The sequence below is a fragment of the Equus przewalskii genome, chromosome X, assembly GCF_037783145.1.
Source record: "Equus przewalskii isolate Varuska chromosome X, EquPr2, whole genome shotgun sequence".
NCBI classification, from domain to species: Eukaryota; Metazoa; Chordata; class Mammalia; order Perissodactyla; family Equidae; genus Equus; species Equus przewalskii.
This window is the reverse complement of record NC_091863.1, coordinates 16,537,812-16,555,958: the sequence shown is the minus strand read 5'-3', so window position 1 is coordinate 16,555,958 and position 18,147 is coordinate 16,537,812. Positions and strand designations below refer to the sequence as shown.

Here is an 18,147-nt window from a genome sequence, read left to right as displayed (position 1 = left end):
ATAAGTCATGCAAATCACACAATTTGCTTCTAACATTCTGTTTCTAATTATTATAAGACTGTCTAATATTATTGCAATAGCTAGTCATCCTAACTCTGGGTAATTTTGTTATGTAAAGTATTGGAAAGTTGTGAAAACAACTTCAATTTAAATGTTGCCCACCTATATCCAGGGACAGATTCAATCCTGGGATAGATACTGGAGAATCTTGGAAACTCAACCCATCCTTTCCAGTCACATATTCAAAGACAGCTTCAAATCCTTGATATTTAACGTACAATCTACACAGGTTGTTTTTGTAAGAGTTCTTTAAATGCAAAGCATTCTTACCTCACTAAATAAAACAAAACAAAGCAGACAAATGAAACTCTCCATTTTTGTGAGCGTAGCTTAAGAGATAAATACTTTACACAAAAAACAGAAGTATTTCACAGAGAACATATATTAATGCATATCTAGGTTTGTACTCACAGAGCACAAAGTCAGGAAAAGAAAAAGCCATTTAGCAGCAAGCCAGGGAGACACTTCTAAAACATTTACATCAACAGCAGCAGAACTTCGCACTTCCACAGAAGTGGATTAATAACAAAGAATCAGGTAAACTGAAATTGTGATAATCCTAACATTTCAATTTATTGTGGCAAGAAAAAAATACCAGGTTAATGCATTAAATTCCCAGTCACAGTTTTATCTACATAATACCAGAGCCTGTTTGTTCCTTTTAGAATTTTCATACCAGTATAGCAGAAAACAAGGAAGATCTTAACCAAAGATACAGTAATAAAGTATTAAAGCAGTTCTGTTTTGAAAGCTAATATAATTTCTTGGAGATGTGACCAAAGGAGGCCTTAAGTTACAGCCACCCTCATACCCAATCTCAGTTACTAAACACACTATATGACCCCATAATACAATGAAAATAAGGTGTTACATTTAATGACAAAAAAGAAAAATGTTGACTACCTTGCAGAAAAGCAATGAAAAAAGGTTGTTTAGTTATATTCAATTTCAGCATATGTGCCCTAGGCAAATATCTGTCCTAAGTAAATATGCGTGCATATTTATACACACATTTAGATATTCAGCTTAAAATCAATTATTATAAACCACAACATTTATTTGCTCAAAAATTTTCACGCCTTGTTTAACATTCCTACACAGTGTCTGCAGGAAACAGAAACTACAATTAGAAGTGTTGGGAATCAGGTTTTGTTAACAAGGTTTAGAATAGCACACTCTTCTGTCCAAGAGTTTAACTGCAAATCTGTTAGCAGTGAGGTAAAACAAGGAGATGGAGCTAACTTTTGGTGGTCTCCATCCTATCCCATGCACATTCAGTTTCCTTCTCTTAAACACATTTCCTGATTAGCAAAAGGTAAAAAAAAAAAAAAAAAAAAAAAAAAAGCTAATCAAGTAAAAGATTAATTTCAATAGAAGGGAAACCAAATATAACCTTCATTCAAGATAACTATTTTTTCACACATGCAAGAGCAGGAGGTTTACATAGGAGAGAAGAGGGAAGGCAAAGAGGTTCTTGATGCCAGGGCAGGGCCAACGTTGCCTGTTGGGAGCATTTTGAGAATTGTGAGGACTTTGGGGTTATCACAATGATCGGCTTGCGGAATGAGTGCTAGATCAATCGATGCAATAGTCCCACAATGAAGAACTGCCCAAATTCCACGTGACTTTTTTTGGCTGTCTGCATTTGAAACAGCTTATTATTAGCATTTACAGAGAGGTAAACCAAAGCTATTTCACATGTGAGAAACTGCTTACATGTTGGGATTTACTGAATTTGAAAATAAATTCTAATTTTCTTATTTAAATAAACTTTTTATTTCAGAATAGTTTTAGGTCTAGAGAAAAGTTGCAAAAATAAGTACGGAGTTCCTGTATATTGCTCATCCATATTCTATTATTAACAACTCACATTACTATGATACATTTGTCACAACTCAGGAACCAACACCGGCGTAGTGCCATTAACTAAACTCCACACTTCATTTCAATTTCACTAGTTTTTTCCTAATGTGCTTTTTCTGTCCTAGGCCAGGACACCATAAAACAAATAATCATCATGTCTCCTTAGCCTTCTCTGGTCTGTGAGTTTTTCACATTTTCCTTGTTTGTGATGACCTTGACAGTTTTAAGAAGTACTGGTCAGGTATTTTGTAAAATGTCCTTAAATTTGGGTTTGTCTCATGTTCTTTTCACGGCTAGACTAGGGTTATGGGTTTTGCGGAGGAGTGCCACAGAGAAGTGCCATTCTCAACACATCATATTAAGGGTACACGCTATTAACATGACTTCGCACTGATGATGCAAACCCTGATCACCAACATAGTGTCGCTAGGTTTCTCTACTGTAAAGTTGTTTCCCCTTCGCACACTCCATTCTTTAGAAACAAGTCACTAAGTGCAGCCCACAATCAAAGGGCGGGAGTTAAGTGCCATCTCCTTGGAAAGGGAGTATCTACATAAATTATTTGGAATTCTCTGTATGGGAGATTTTTCTCTTTTCTCTCATTTCTTTAATTATTCAGACATTTATTTACATCAGTATGGGTTCATGGATATTTACTTTATACAATAAGTTATAACCCAATATTACTTTTGCTGCTTAAATTGTTCCAGCCTTTTAGTCATTGAGAGCTCTTTCAGAATGGCTCCCAAGTCTTGAGCACTTCCTTACTTTCTGGCACTACAAGATGCTCCAGGCTCATTTTCAATATCCCATCACCAACCCTAGAATCTGCCATTTCTCCAAAAAGCTGTTGCTCCTTCCCACATGACTTTAAAATGCTCAACAGGAATTATCAGGATAACATATCAAATGAATCTGGCCTGTGACTACTTCTCCTAATACTCAGTTTTATTCCAGTGTCTATCAGTTCATCTGCTCTCCCATTCTCTTGTACTTATATGGAATGACTTCTGAACTTACTGCTTCTCTTAAATCCAGATATGCTCATTATAAGTAGGCAAAAATATTAGTTTCTTCTAGTATAGTCATATTGAGTACCTACATATAGAACCTTATCTTACTTTATTTTTATAAATTAGTTTTCCTTTTTATTACAATAAGGGCATTACAGTAAATTTTAAAAAATTACATGAGTAGGTAGATTATATTATGCATTAATTTTATTTCAGGAGACATTATATAATGTCTGTTATATAAAGGGGATATTGAGTCCAAAAGGACTGATGTAGGGAAAAAAGAATAAGGTAGACTACAATATGTGGACTTTATGTGGATCCTGATTTAAGTGAAAAAAGTGTAAAAATGTTTATGGTATTTATGAAACTAGAAATTTGAACTAGATATTTAATGATATTAAGGAATAAACTTTGGTGTGATAATAGTGTTGTAGGGTCGAGTATATGTGATGTAAATATTTTTAAGTCCTTATTTTTTAGAGATATATACCGGCCTTAATTTTTGATGATCTCATTACTGGTGCATCAGTAAGGAGAAAAATGTTATTAGATCTCTAGATATTTTCTGCCGTATTTATTTTTTCTGTGTGTGTTGGTCACAAATATAAGAATAAGCTGGCAAGGCAGCCTTATTTGAAAAAAAAATCTCAAAATTAGAAACTATTTTCTTTAAACATTAAATTAGGCACATCTTAAAACTAATACAAATGGAGATCCATGGTATTACCGTATTTAAAAGTCGTTCTCTTACCAGACCACTTATTAACACAGGATGTTAACAATTGTTTCAAGGAAAGTGATGAAATTCTCAAAAAACATTCCCAAACAAAATTAATTTTAATTCACATGGATCTTAAAAGATAATGAGCACTTCAGGAGAGAAAAAGTACTTTACATAATCAAATGGACAATGCTAAGGCAACTTCAAAATAGCTGGTAATTTCCACAGTTCACAGCTGTTTCTTTTAATAATGTCTACTGTCCTGGATATCATGGTAGCTTTCATAAAAAGTGAGAGACCTCAAATCGTTCTCTCCACAAGCAAAGAACAATTTAAGTTGTTTTCACTTATTTTAAAACTTCTAGTCTAAAGCAAACTCACCTCAATTCTACTAAAGGAAAACAAGGAGAAATAGAAAATATCATCTTTGTGTTTTTATTCTGAACAAATCCTACTTCACATTCCAAAATTCATGCTAGAATATACATTTTAGGTACACATGCAAAACCATGTGCATCGTTTCAAAATATAACACAGATGGAATTGTACCTTTCATTACCGTTTTTACAAGTCCTCAACTGTTCAAACATCTCTAGCTCAACTTGGCCACTCCATATTTTGCACTGATTTCACAATAGTTTTTTGATTGATTATGATTAAATTTTCTCTAGCACTTATGATTCTTTTGTGATTCACTACGCTACCACATCATAATATGAAAAAGAGTTTCCAAACAAACAAATTTAGGGGGAACAATTACCATTTAACAGGTAGGTAAGGGTTTCAAAGTTATAGGAATGTACTGAATAAAGTCTGCTGTTCAAATAAACACTAATGAAATGCAGATAACAATGCTAACCACTGCTAAGTAAATCTGAACAACAAAATGTAACAGAAGCCATTATTTCTAGTAAACTGTAAAGCTGCTTAGGAACATCTATTATCAGGCACTATGCACTTTTATTAACAATCCTTTGAGAGCAAAACATCTCAGTGCTCGGTTGGTAGGAGCAGTAGCCTTTTAAAGTAGATCTTTTGCCTAAATCTAGACTGAGCAGAGGAGAGCATCAAACTCCTGGGGTTCACGTCAAAACAAGAAAGATGTCACCAAGACTACAGTTATATGTGGCATCTTTGTCACTGGCTAAAGTCCTATTCTGAGTAGAAACTCTTCACCACAAATATGCACAGACACAGACACTCCTCTAGAGGCCAAAAGGACTCAAGAACCGTAGCCCACCTTACCACACATTAGAGATAGAGAACGTAGGTCTGATGGACAGGACATTCAAATCTCGGAAAGTATTCCCAGGATTCCTCTCATGTCACATCTACCTCTGGTAGAAAGGCAAGGTGGAAAGATTATATATTTTGGAACCAATTCTATTTAAATTCTGCTTGTTCCACTTTACATTTATTCATTCTTCAAAATATTTCTTGAACACCTACCTGCTCAAAAAATATTTGGGTATATAGGACAAGCCATTCAACGTTTCTAAGCAAAAATTTCTTCATCTGTGAAATAGGGATAATTTCAACATTTCGGGGCTAGGATAGGCATAAGATAATGCAGGGAAAGCACCTCGCACAGCACATGGTATGTAGTCAGTAGTCAATAAATATGATCTATTATTACTAGTTCTGCCTCTGAAGACTGCCAAAAGAATGCAACCTCTTCCTTTAAAAAAAAAGCTGACATTTATCGTGCACTTACTAGGTACTAGGCATCATCTTAAGCAAAGCACAACCCTCTAAGGTAGGTAATATTATCACCCCTATTTTACAAAAATGAGAAAACCTGGCAAGTTACTTAAACTCTCCCTCATTAAGATCACACAGCTAGGAAGTAATAGAGCCTGGATATAATTAACCCAGGCATCTGATTCCAAAGTCCTCTTTACTATATACCACATGGTGACAATTTTTGAAGAGCAGAAAATTCAGGAAATTTTTTAAAAGTCAAGTCCAAAGTTAATTATGTACAAACTGAACTGCATCCTTCACCCACGAAAGTATAAATTCAATCCAGTAGGGGGAAAAAAGAGTTGACGTCCCACCTAATTTCATCGCTGAACAGCTATACAATCTCTGTTGAGCTGCTCAACTTCTCTGTACTTTACCTATAAAAGGGTATTCCTAACTGTCTCTCATCTCACTTTCAAGGATTACTAATAATAATAGAAGCGAGTGCATGAGATCTGTCTAACTTGGGAGAATGAGGGTCCAAATCAAGCTATGTTATAGAATGTTTGTAAAAATAGTCCAAAAAATCAAAAACCATGATTCCAAGTATGCAGAAATTCGAACTGAAAACACAACTCACTTCTAGCTAGCACATGTTCAGTAAGGAAATGGCTCCCAGCAAAGTATGGTACTTGAAAACACTGTATCCTCCTGGGTCAAACAATTTCTTTCCAATCTATTTACATTGTTAGATTGATCAGTAAACCCTTCCTTCACATATTAAAAGTGAACTTCAACAGCAGTCCCCTGAAATTATCACAAATCTCAAATAAAGAGGATCTGAATTAACATGTTTTTACCATAAGTATACTTAAAGCATTACCTCAAAGGACCAGAAAGAAAAGTTATCTATCCCTAAATATTCCATAGAATGAGCTTCTCTGCATGTGACAATACAACATCAAACTGAAAGCCTCTAGTCTGACAGCTGGAGGGCAAGGGAGCAGCCTTCTAGATAAGGAAACCTCGTGCCATTGATTTAATCAATACTGGCGCCAATGAGACTGCCACAAAACTCACCTGGGCCCCAACATGGAGGGAAATGGGGAAGGAGTACCTACCTAACCCTGCCATCCGCATTGGCTCTACACCACATTGGACTTGGTCTCCACGTGGGCTCCAGCAGGCAGGGAGGAAAACTAGCAACTGGACTGACTACATGTCTGTTTTGAGCACCGTCAGCAAAAACTCTACAACACTTTCTCTTTTATATGTTTTTAATAGCCCAGGGGCTTGTTTTGAAAGCCAAAACATAAATGAATTATACAAAATTAAAATGTGAATTTTCTGCTCAGCCACGAAAAAAAATAAAAATCACAAGTCCCCAGGATTATGAAACATTGTGAAAATAATGTGGATGGTTGGGGGAAAAAAAAGGGTATGAAATAAATTCCCATATACACATATAAAACATACCAAAATTATAAAAAGAATTCAACTAATATTGTTAAAATTAATTATTCAGCTAATTACTTAAGGCTATAGTATTTCAAAGGTTTTTATTAATAAATTATATTATAAGTCTAACAACTTGCTAGAAAACAGATCCTTTCATAATCTTTCATAAACAAGTTGAAAAAAGTAAAATCCAGGATCTAAGCCAGCCTTCCATTGATTTATTGTAGATATTACTTCAAAAAACATGTTGCAAGCCCATTTTAAAAATAGCAGATGTAGCTGAAACAAAATAAAAAGTTCAAACAAACAAACAAAAGGATATTGGGCAACACTTTAAAAGCAACTAACAATGTGGTTTCTTCTTATCTATCATCTTATCAGATGACTATCCAAGCTACCTAATAAGACTAATTTCCAAGAACATTAATGTCAAGTAAATATAAAACAGACAATCATGCTATATTTGATACTAGTTATGTAACAAGGTTTTTATCACGGCAAACTATAACATGTTAATGCCATTGTGAGTTTTGGTTTATTTAATAAATCTTGGTTTTTAAAACAATTTTATGTTGCGACAAAATATTCAATAGATGAACACAGAAAACTAAAACAGCAGTTACTGTACTTTAGTAAAATTTAAAATTCAATGAATTTATGCAAATACCCACAACCCTTTCTTTCCTGAAACTGCAAGAGTGAAATTAAGATAATGAAAACTTCTATTAGAATTAATGATTGTAATTTAAATTGAAATCAAACAAGAAATTAAATACATCTTTAAGTTTAAAAAATTCTATCTTGTTGAATAGTTATTTGTAATTCAAATCAGGGCACAATTGCAACCCATTGTTTTTCAGTACTAACTAGAACATTTAAGCCTGAAGGTGTTTTACTAAGAGTTAACAGACTGTAATACCTATGTGAAGGTCTCAAAAATTTTACTTATTCTGATTTATATTTTAACCATTCTAAATTTGGGGGAAGGGGAATGCTTTATCAGAAAAATCTCTATAATATGCCTAATAGTGATTATACAGTAGCATGTAACTCACAAAACTTCATGAGACACCTGTACTCAACAAGTTATTTTTTACAATAACTCCATGCAGGTTCTTAACGACTGCCCTTCAAAAATTAATCCAAATAAATTTATATTTAGTTTAAAAAATTAAAATTCCTTTTCCAAAATCAGAGGGAGGGATGAAAAATTATATAAGAAATGAGGATTTAAGATGCATCTTTAAATATCTTAATTTTATTCCTATTAATAAAAATGTAGGGGTCAGGCCTGTGGCCACGCGGTTAAAGTTCTGCGTGCTCTGCTTCTGTGGCCCGGATTCGCAGGTTCAGATCCCAGGCATGGACATACTCCACTCATCAGCCATGCTGTGGAGGCATCCCACATACAAAAAATAGAGGAAGATTGGCACAGATGTTAGCTCAGGGCTAATCTTCTTCAAGCGGAAAAAAGGGGAGGATTGGCAAAGGATATTAGCTCAGGGCTAATCTTCTTCACCAAAAAAAGAAAGTAAATACAACATTAAATATAATAAAGAAGATAATGGTCTCATTAAGCTAAAGGACTGTTTTTCCATTTTATCCTCCAAATTAACAAATAAAGAATTTTTCCCTCTCACAACAGAAAAAAACATTTTAATTTCTCATATGACCTTTTTTTTACTTTTAAGAAAACAAGGCATTTTATCAATTTCACTCTACCATGCGTTTCAAAATAAAGTTCTTTTAAAAACACCAAAATGAAGAAACAACTAGAAAATTTAAATGAAAGAAAATAAATGCTTAAGGATAGGTTTTAATTTTTAAAGTAACTTTTGCCTATTGTGTTGGCCTGTTAAGTGACGTTAGCAAATAATATTTATAGTATATTTATAATATTTATAGCATAAACATAGAAGTGTTATGGATTCATTGACATTATTAATATTTCTTAACAAAATGAATCTAAACCATGATTTAGGTCACTGAATTGGCTAGAGCAACACAACTATGAAAAATGGATAAAGCAACTCCACTTCCACTGTATTCTGGCACAAAATATACAACTTGGCACTGAGGTAGCCATTAGAGCTTTATAAGGGACTTTACATACATTGTCATTTAGGAAAGCAGATTTGCTGACAGACCAATAATCTGTGAATAACTTTATTTCTTCTCTCAACAAGTATTTCCTGAGCGCCTACTTTTCAGCAGATACCTTCGTATGCCTTGTTATGCAAAAAAGATGGCCTCTCTGCCCTCATCAAATAACCATACAAATTAACGTAAAAATAAAACTGGCAAATGGGACAAAGAAGTATACAAGGTAGCAGAAGAGCGCATAACTGGGATCTGATGTCATATGGGGAATCGGGAAGGCTTTTCCTCGGTGGAGGAGAGGAGGCTTGAGATCGGAAGGGTGAGTAGGAGTTAACTGGGTGAAGCAAAGAGGTCAGGGAGAACACATTAAGTACAAAGGTCCAGTGCCGGGCAACCAGAGCCGAAAGAAGGCCAGTGTAGCTAGTGCTAGGAATGAGGCTTACCTCGCAGGCAACAGCCGAATCTTCAAGGGTCTTAATGGCCATTTTAAGGACTTTGATCTTTATCCTAAAAACAGTGAGAAGCCATTGAATTTTTTAAGTTGTTGGGGGTGAGAAGTGAAAGGATAGGATCAGATGAGAATCACTATCAAGAAGTTCATCCTCACTACAAGTTTATGGATCAAACAAAGTAAGATGCTATAATTATCATGACCTTGATTGAAAAGATAACATTTTGTACCCTGCAAAAGGAGAAAAAGAGGAAGCAGAGTACATTAATTTTACCTTTTCTAAACCCAACCACCACTTCTCAAACTTTTCCACTGATGTATCCATAATTGCTGAATGGAGCGTACTCATAACCCTGGGAGGTCTGGGAAAGGCAGCTTTCACAGCCTGCTGCAAGCCTAAAATTCCTGTTAAGCCTCTGGTCTCATCTTAAAAATCATGCCAATTTTGCTTTCTACACCATGAATATAATATCTAAGTTTGTATTAATATAAAAATGTTTTAAAATACTTAGCAAAAATTAACTCTTCGGCTTCTTTTGATCATTTGGCTTCCACAGCCACAGAAATGTACCATTTTAGGGAGCACAGGCTTATGCTATGCATGAAAACTGTGAATTCACTCACTGAATGTTATTCAACACAATGATCCTGTATTGAAGACTATATTTGCTGTTCTTTAGCCAGACACTAAACCATGACAAAGTAATAAAAAATAAAAAGCTTTAGACTCCATTTTTTTTCAAATTACTTACCCTCCCTCCCCCTCTCCCTTTTAAACTAGTACAGATGATCCATCCTTCGAGTACCCTTTATGGAAGCTAATTTTTCATCTTTCACAATAAGCCTTATGTGTGAGGTGCTGTGGGGAAGTCTTATAGAAAGCTAAAAGTCATTAAGAACAAATTAAATCCTAATGTGAGGTCACTCTGCTATAAATGAAACTGATAATTTATCACTGCTTTAAGATCAACATCAATATTTAAAACCTTATCTTCATTCTTCATATAAGAATTTGGATCAGTAAAATTCTAAATATCCAACGACATAATGTTAATGATGTAATTAATCTTCAAAATAACTCATTTTAACATTATTTCCAAATTATTCCTGAGAAACAGATTTGAAACAGCTGTACCAATTCAATACACATTCTTTGTGGGCTTATTTTTGGCAGCCAAAGTTTTATAATGCGGTATTTATTTAAACTCAGGACACGATGAGAGTTTTATTGTCTTTGTGAAATGCAGATTTGTTCTTGTACTCTTGTGCCACCTACTCACGGCCTCTCCCTCACTTTCCCTCTACTGCCCACCTCGCTCTTTCAACCAGACAAACCTAGACACAACCCTTCTGGCTAAGCATCCCATCTCAACTCTAGAGTCTCTTGCTGTGCCTCTACATTTAGAATACATCCCTTCTAGAATATGCCTTAATTAAACAAATTGTTTAGTTGCTAAAACCCCACCTTCCCCATGGATTTCCGCCTGACTTACTATCTTTCCATTGGTGCTTGAAAACATAATGCAAACTTTTAAAAAATTTACCAAATGTACTAGTTCGTACTTGTGTCTGTCAAGGCATAGGTTTGTCAATATACTAACATCCCTTACAGAGACTTAATCTCCCCAAAGCAGAAAAGAATTTATTTAAAACAATCCATTAAAGCACCTTCCATGCAGAAGTACTACTGAGTAAATAATATCTAAGGACCAGAATGCCTCTACATAAGTACACTTTTTCTTCCTAAACTGCACTAAATCATGAGTGTTACCTTGGAGAGCAAACGTTAATGACATTATAAATAAAATGATGTTTCCTGTCATCTAAACTCTAAATATCAAAAAGGTAAAATTCTTCTTTGTGTAAAATGACAAGGCTGCTTGTTTTAAAAACATCAAATCCAAAGTAGGTGACTGTTGGTGATTAGTGACATTGCAATTGAGGAAAAAGATTAAATTTTCAAAAATTTAGGACCAATTTGATCATTTAACATATTTTTTTTCCTTTGGTGCATACTTCTCACGTTCTGCCAGAAAATTATGTCCAATCTTTCCCTCAAGACAGTTTAACTCAAAATTTTGACATTTTCCTTCATCTAATTAAGATAAATTTCAACCTCGGCTCTGGGTCCTGTGAGGGCGAAAAAATTACTGAAGAGCATCGTACCTGTGAAAACCTCTTAACATTATCAGATACATTCTCCTTTATAGTCTTTAACTTTTATACTAAATAGATCTTATTTCATCACTGCATCTTCCTCTTTTGTAGGGCTATAAGCAAAATGTTGATTTTATCTTTGTTTTTTATACCTAAAATAATGTATTTCATTTTCCATCCTCAAGATGGCTGAGTCATCAGGACAGAAATTAGAAGTCAGTGAATGCTTCTTAAAGAAAATGGTTTATAATAAACAGGAGAGAGCAGAGCAGTTAATTGAGGGATGGTTTGAGAAGAGGCTATCTTAAAAATTTAGATTATTTTAGGAATCATAATAATACAAGAGTGGATGGAGCTAAGTCATAGAGATCATAAGAGAAGACCAGCAAAGTGGGGCCTATTGGTTGACTCTGAAAACAATATTCCATTTTATTCGATCCAGAAAGGGATTAAAGATCATTGGAAAAATGTCATGAAGGGAGCTGGTCCTGGAAAATAACTTTATCTTAGTCATGTGGATATTTTGATACAGCTTCAAAGTGTGAGAAGAAAACTGGAATTATTGGGTGTGACACAGACAAGGTAAATCAATAATAAAATTAATAATAGGGGCCTAAAGTGTTCAAAGGTTTTTGCTATATTTCAGTGAGGAAAAAAGTAGACTCAAACAACTGCAGACTATGAAATACTTCCAGGCCCTGCAGGTGAACAGATAAGAGCTGAAAAATAATGTATTTTAGAGTTATACACTGAGCAAAAATTAGAAACAGTTATTGGCCTACTTTTCTTCCTATAGCTTTTTCCAGTAACTGCTTTGCTTTTCTTTACTATAAAAAGGTTGACATTTTAAAATTTTGTCAAAACTACAAGAGTACTCAATGCAATTTCCAATTGAAAAAGGTTAGTTTCAAATGCTAAATGATCAGTATTTGATTTTCTCAAAAGATATTTTTATAATATTAATTTTTAAAATTATTTTTGAAGGTCTAGAAGATATTTCCAAATAGGCTGAAGTACTATCAAGATAATCTGGGATATAACTGTGTATTTTACTGATTCATGAGGAATTCATATATTTACTGGAACTAACACTGACACTGGGACACATCAAATTTTTATTGAAAATTCAGTGAGTTTCAGATTTTACAAATAGTGGAGTGGGGGGGGTAAGCAAATAAAAAAATTGCAAGTTTTCCCTTACATCTTTACTAGTAATTAATACATAAATTTAAAATATGTCTCCTCCAAATATATTTTAATAACAAGTAATAGATCAAAATGAATTGCAATGTATAAATGGTCCTTCATAAATAATCTTGAATATGTGCTACCAAAGCTTAATAATCTTGTCAGCCTGTTTTTTTTCTTTTTTCCTTCATATCCCTTTCTGCTGACTGAGTTTCTATACCACTTCTATAAATTGTCAAGAAGCATAAATATATGGCCATGCTATTCTTACATGCTTACTGGTTCCTTTTCTGTTTAGTGAAGAGAAAAATACCCTAGAAAGAGCATAAAGCATGTACCTTACTAAATAGAGCGTTAACTACTTATCACTGTGACTAGCTGAAAACATATGCTATCTGCTTTAAATGTTAAAGATGATGAAACTGTCACATTAGGAGCATGCTTTGAAAAACTCCCACAGTGCTGCAGTTGTTCAAAAGTCCTGTTCATTATTTGGTACTGCCTTTAGAACACTATACATTATACAATGCTAAATCAGGTTTAGCCATTCCAAAGCTACATCCTAAATTAGCCGACTTTTAAACATTACTGAATCTGAGGAAAGGGTGAAAAGTATTTTTTATATGTGTTTTGTAAAGTTTATTTGGAGAAAAGGGTAGGCAGGGAAAATTAATTAAGGTAGCAAGAGAAAGTTACAAGTTGAGGAAATGTTCGTTTCATCCAATTATTTTTTTAAATCTTATTTTCTGATAATATCTCAAGTCAAGTTTATACGAAGATTATGGAAATTTCATCAGTAGGCAGTTTGGGACTTGAAGTATACAGATAATGACATCAATTATTCTCTTCCAGTCTAATGTGTACAAAGATACACAAATTCTATTTTGGCTACCTCACTGATCTGTTCAAATAGCTCTAAAATGCATCACCAACAGGTATGAAAATAAGTTATTCAACTTAAAGATAACAATAATTTAAAATCATAGCTAACGATGTTAGCCCAACTTTAAAGAAGCTGCATTTTAGGCTGGAGAGATTTCTGAAGGACTAGTGTACTGGAAAACTAACAACGTGTGTCAGAATACGTGCATCATATGTTCCACTTGCTTCAGTGGACCTAAACTGTAGAGAGGGGGGAAACTGCAAGAATGTACTGGGAGGGTGGGAGGTGAAGAAGATGGAGTACGCAGCACTCACTACAAGCATCATGGGAACTTGTAAGAGGTAGTCTCTGAAGGTAATTCGACTCCCATTGAGCCAAGAGAGCTTTTCTTTGAGCATTTCAGTAACAGACTCAAACTAAAGTAATCTTTTAGGCAAATTCAAAGAAAGGGTTTTAATTGAGCATTCTTGCTTCTTGCATATACCCTGGCTCTTTCTTTTATGACTGAGAAATGGAGAAGACAGATGTTTGTCTGTTATCTGACAGTCTAAGGGGAGGAACTGGTGGGAACCTAGGAAAGTAGAATTTCAATAGTAAATATGAGAAGAGAAGAAAAAGAAAAGATGAGCCACTGCAGGACTTTGTCTTAGTCATGGCACCCATGGCACCTTAGCACAATGTATCGCACACGGGGGCAGTCGATAAATAATGAATTCGAGTTAATTCAATACACTCATTTGTACTGTGCTTTGCACTTACAAAGCACTTTCCACATATTAGAAAAGAAAAACGAAGTAAATGAAGAATAAAGGGGCAAGTAACGGAATAAAAGAAAAGCAAATGGATACAGGAAAACCCACAAGAATAAGCAAGAGGCCAAAAAGATTCGGGGGAAAAAAGGAAAAAGAAACTGAGTTTCTCCCTGTCGTTCTCAATCACTTCCTCGACCCCACCTTTCGTTCTGAAGTACCTGAGCTTAGAAACTCTGCCTGCTATGCAAACCCTAAGAAGGGGTTCTCTCATCTTCGGAACGGGCATTTTCACAAATAAGCCTTTGGTGCCTGACTAATCTAGCTAGAGTTTTGTGCCTAGGAATAACCATAAGCAAAGATTTAACATTTCCCAAGTGTGGCCAGGAATCCTTTATTCCATCCCATCCATCCCGTCAGTGTTCCCAAAATCTAAGGAATCTTGGGGATTTGGTGGGGGGAGGCAGTGGCAGTGAGGAGGGGGGGTCCTCTACAGGCCCCTTAACTCAGACAACAGAGGGAGATAGTGAGGCAGGAAAGCCCAGGGACTAGAGAAAAAGCCCACGTTTGCGACTAGGAGGGCGAGTGTCGATAAGTATGGTTACTAGAAATTGCCAGAGAAAAAAAGGGGAGAGCCTTCAAGATGGAAGAAATGAGGGGGCGCTTGAATGCGCATCACCTTGCACCTGGGGTCGAGCCCCCACTAAAAAGCCGTGAGGTCCAAAGCCTCAACTGGCCAACAGAGGAGGAGGCAAAGGACGCGGGGGATGCGCAGGAGGGACCCACGGATACCAGTGCGGATGCTGTCCCAGAGGAAGCATGTTTTCCTCTCCCTCAAAGTAGCGCATCTCTCAAGCATCACCAGCCCAACCCGGGGGAAAGGGGGAGCTCCACGGTTCCAAACCCGGGCGGCCGCGTCCTGACCCCATTATGCGGGCTTAAAAGTTGACCGGAGAGTTAGCGCTGAAAAAGGCACCTAGCAGGGGCGGCTGCCGAAGGGGGGTCAGGTTTCCCGGGAACAAAGGGGCCCGGGAAGAGGCAACCAGCGGAGCAGGTCCCTGGGGGTTCCTCCCTGAGGAGAGAGACAAGGGTCGCCACGTCCTCCAGGCCTGGGGGCGCCGAGGGCAGCCAGGAGCCGGCAAGATGCGCCAGGATTCCGTCCCCCGGCTTCCAGCCTCTTATCGGGTCGCGCCGGCCGCCCCCCGCGCTCTCCGCGCCCCTCTCCGGCGGGGGAGCCACCGGCTGGGGACAATAGGAGACCGGGATCCCGAGGCCCTGCCAGCCCCGGAGGACCCCCGCCACTCCACGATCGGCCAGCAGAAGCCCCGAGGGCGGGCTCGGCCGCGGCAGGCGCCCCTTCCCCGCTGCGCGCCGGGACCCTGCGCCCCGGGCCGCCTCGCCCTGCGCACCGCGGACATTACCTTTCATCCAGTCCACTACTTGACTCGGAGACCATTTGCTCACTGGTTCCATGATCAGAGCCATGGGCACCGGGTCGGTTCCGCGCGGGTCGCGGAGCTCAGACACAAAACGAACTCAGCAGCCCGATCCGCCCTCAGGTGGGGTCCCTAGCGGGCGCTGCCTCGCGGGCGGGCGGCACGGAGAAGGCGGCTTTTGTGTGTCGGGTCCCGCGGTTGCAATGTCTTAGCAAACAGCGGGCAGCGGCGGTGGGAGCGGCGAGCAGCAGGGAAACGCCGCGGGGTCGCGGCTCCGCGCCGGCTCTGCTCGGTCCCCGCTGGGGCGGCGGCGGCTGCTGCTGCTGCTCCGCCGCTCCGCTCGGGTCTCCGTCCCTCCGGGCTTTCAGTTCATGGCTTGTGCTGCCGAGGGTCGCGGCGCCAAGCGAAGGAGCCACCGCAGCACGCCCGCAACCAACTTGCCCGCTCGCCTCGCGCGCGGGAGTGGAGCCCCCAGCACGACAAGCTGCCCGGCGGAAATGACGAGGGGCCTCCTGCCACCCAAAATATCTCTCCGCAGCCCTCGGGTGTGGGGCGCGCGCGCCACGAGCCCCCCGCCCGCTTGCTCGCTGTCGCGCGGTCCCGCCCCCGGGACCGACGGCAGGCGCGCGAGGCGCGTGCGCGCGCCAGCACGAGGCCCGAGCCCGGGGTCTGCGAGTCAGGCAGGCAGGTGCGGACGGCGCGCCGCCTCGAGTTCCCGCCCCGCCGGCCGCCCCGGGACAGAGGCGCGCGAGGAGCGCGTGCGCAGCTGCGGCGGCGGCGGCGCGAGCCCCGGCCTCGGGTCAGTCAGTCAGGTGCTGGCGGCGGGAACGCGGCTCGCAAGGGCTTCCCGGCGGCCGCGGCGGGCCTGGCCGGGCCGCCCACCAGTTGATCGCCGACTGCCGAGGCTGCTGAGGAGGTACCTGCGTCCCGGCCGCCGAGGGGAGGGGGACACCCCGAGCGCGGGCTTCCAGCGGGAGCCCGGGCTGTCCTCGTTGCCGCCCTCCCCGCTGCTGAGTGGGCTCCCGAGGTGATTCCCGAGCCCCGCGCTCGCCGCGGAGACGGAGGCGTGGAACGGCGCGGACCGGCACGGGCGCCGCCAGCAGGAACGCCGCGAGCACGAGGCGGGGGCCGGGCGGTCGGCCGCCCCCGGTGCTGCCCCGGGCCCGACAGTCAGACGCGTGGCCCCGAAGCCGCGGGCGCCGGTCCGGGCGCTCCCGAGGCGGCTTCGGCCCCACGTGCCTCCTCGAGGGCTGTGCGGGGTTTGGTCTCTGCTAGAGGATGGCCTTTTGTTTCCAGCTGTTCTTATGTAAGAGCTGAAGGGGAACCCTGGGATTTAAAATGTGACAAATTGTAAGCAACATGATTCTTCAAAACTCACGTTCTGCAGACATCTTAGCCAGGCTACTACGCAACCCAGAGTGAAAGACGGTTTGCCTGATGAGGCTTCGCTTTAAACGACAAATAATCCTCGAAAGTGTAGATGCAAACTCTCTACCACCATTATAGATGATTTCTCTTCGTCATTCCTCAATAGCTCCATTGAGTAAAAAAGAAACTCATTTTATTTCTATAACCATTTCAGTAACGTCAATACGTTCTGCTAGTTCCTGCAGTAACCCGTTTTCTTTAACTCCGTAGAATGAGATGCAGAACTGCCACTCTTCTCAACTGACTTGAGTTGACGTCGGGCCTCCCCTCCCCCCCCCCCCCACCACACACACAAGAGCTGACACCGCAGTAGTTGAAATATTTTGATGTTTTCAGGCTAGTGATACAAACCAAGTCAAACTTCAGATGGCCTGTCTGTAGGCTTGTTTATGTTTCTAATAATACAAACTTAAAAATATGTGGGGATTTTTGGAAAGAAACTTAGAAGATAGTGTATGCTCAGAGGATACATGTATAGCACCTTCATTTCATAATCCAGGTCATGGTTGTGATTTACAATTTTCTCTTGGATAACCAGGTGTGAAAAGTATTGTATTTTGGAGTGCTTTCATCATCAATATTTCTAGAAAAGATCATTTCCGGCATCAGACGTTTATAAGAGTAGCTTTATGTTCAGAAACATAATGGAATGGATGCGTTGTGAATCACTAGAGGTTACAGTCATAGGGAGATGTTAAAAGCAATTTTATCAAAATAATGCTGCTAATAATAATAAACATTTGAACACTGTGCTAAGTACTTTACGTACATTTTATCCTCAAAACGGCTCCATCATTAGCCACATTTTACAGATGAGAAAACCTTGGTTAATACATTCACTTCCCATCCCCAGAGCCTATTACACTTAGTTCAACAAATGCTGAATAAATTAATGAATAAGTCTTAAAGAGGTTAAGTAATTTGTCTGAGGTCATGATGCATGATTGTAATAAC

The 18,147-nt window shown here is 39.4% G+C and overlaps 1 protein-coding gene across 10 annotated transcripts in view; it reads right to left on the bottom strand.

Annotated features, from left to right (window-relative positions):
- The window catches only part of CNKSR2 (connector enhancer of kinase suppressor of Ras 2), a 257,543-nt gene extending 240,358 nt beyond the window's left edge, over window positions 1-17,185 (bottom strand). For 6 of the 10 annotated variants that reach the window (XM_070603408.1, XM_070603409.1, XM_070603412.1 and 3 more), the window contains exon 1: window positions 15,751-17,028. In XM_070603408.1, the coding sequence (XP_070459509.1) occupies window positions 15,751-15,814 (64 nt within the window). In that variant the 5' untranslated portion in view covers window positions 15,815-17,028. Of the gene's footprint in view, window positions 1-15,750 lie in introns of all 10 variants that reach the window. The other 4 variants (XM_070603410.1, XM_070603414.1, XM_070603417.1 and 1 more) reach the window with 2 other exon arrangements.
- Window positions 17,186-18,147: the final 962 nt, after the last annotated feature.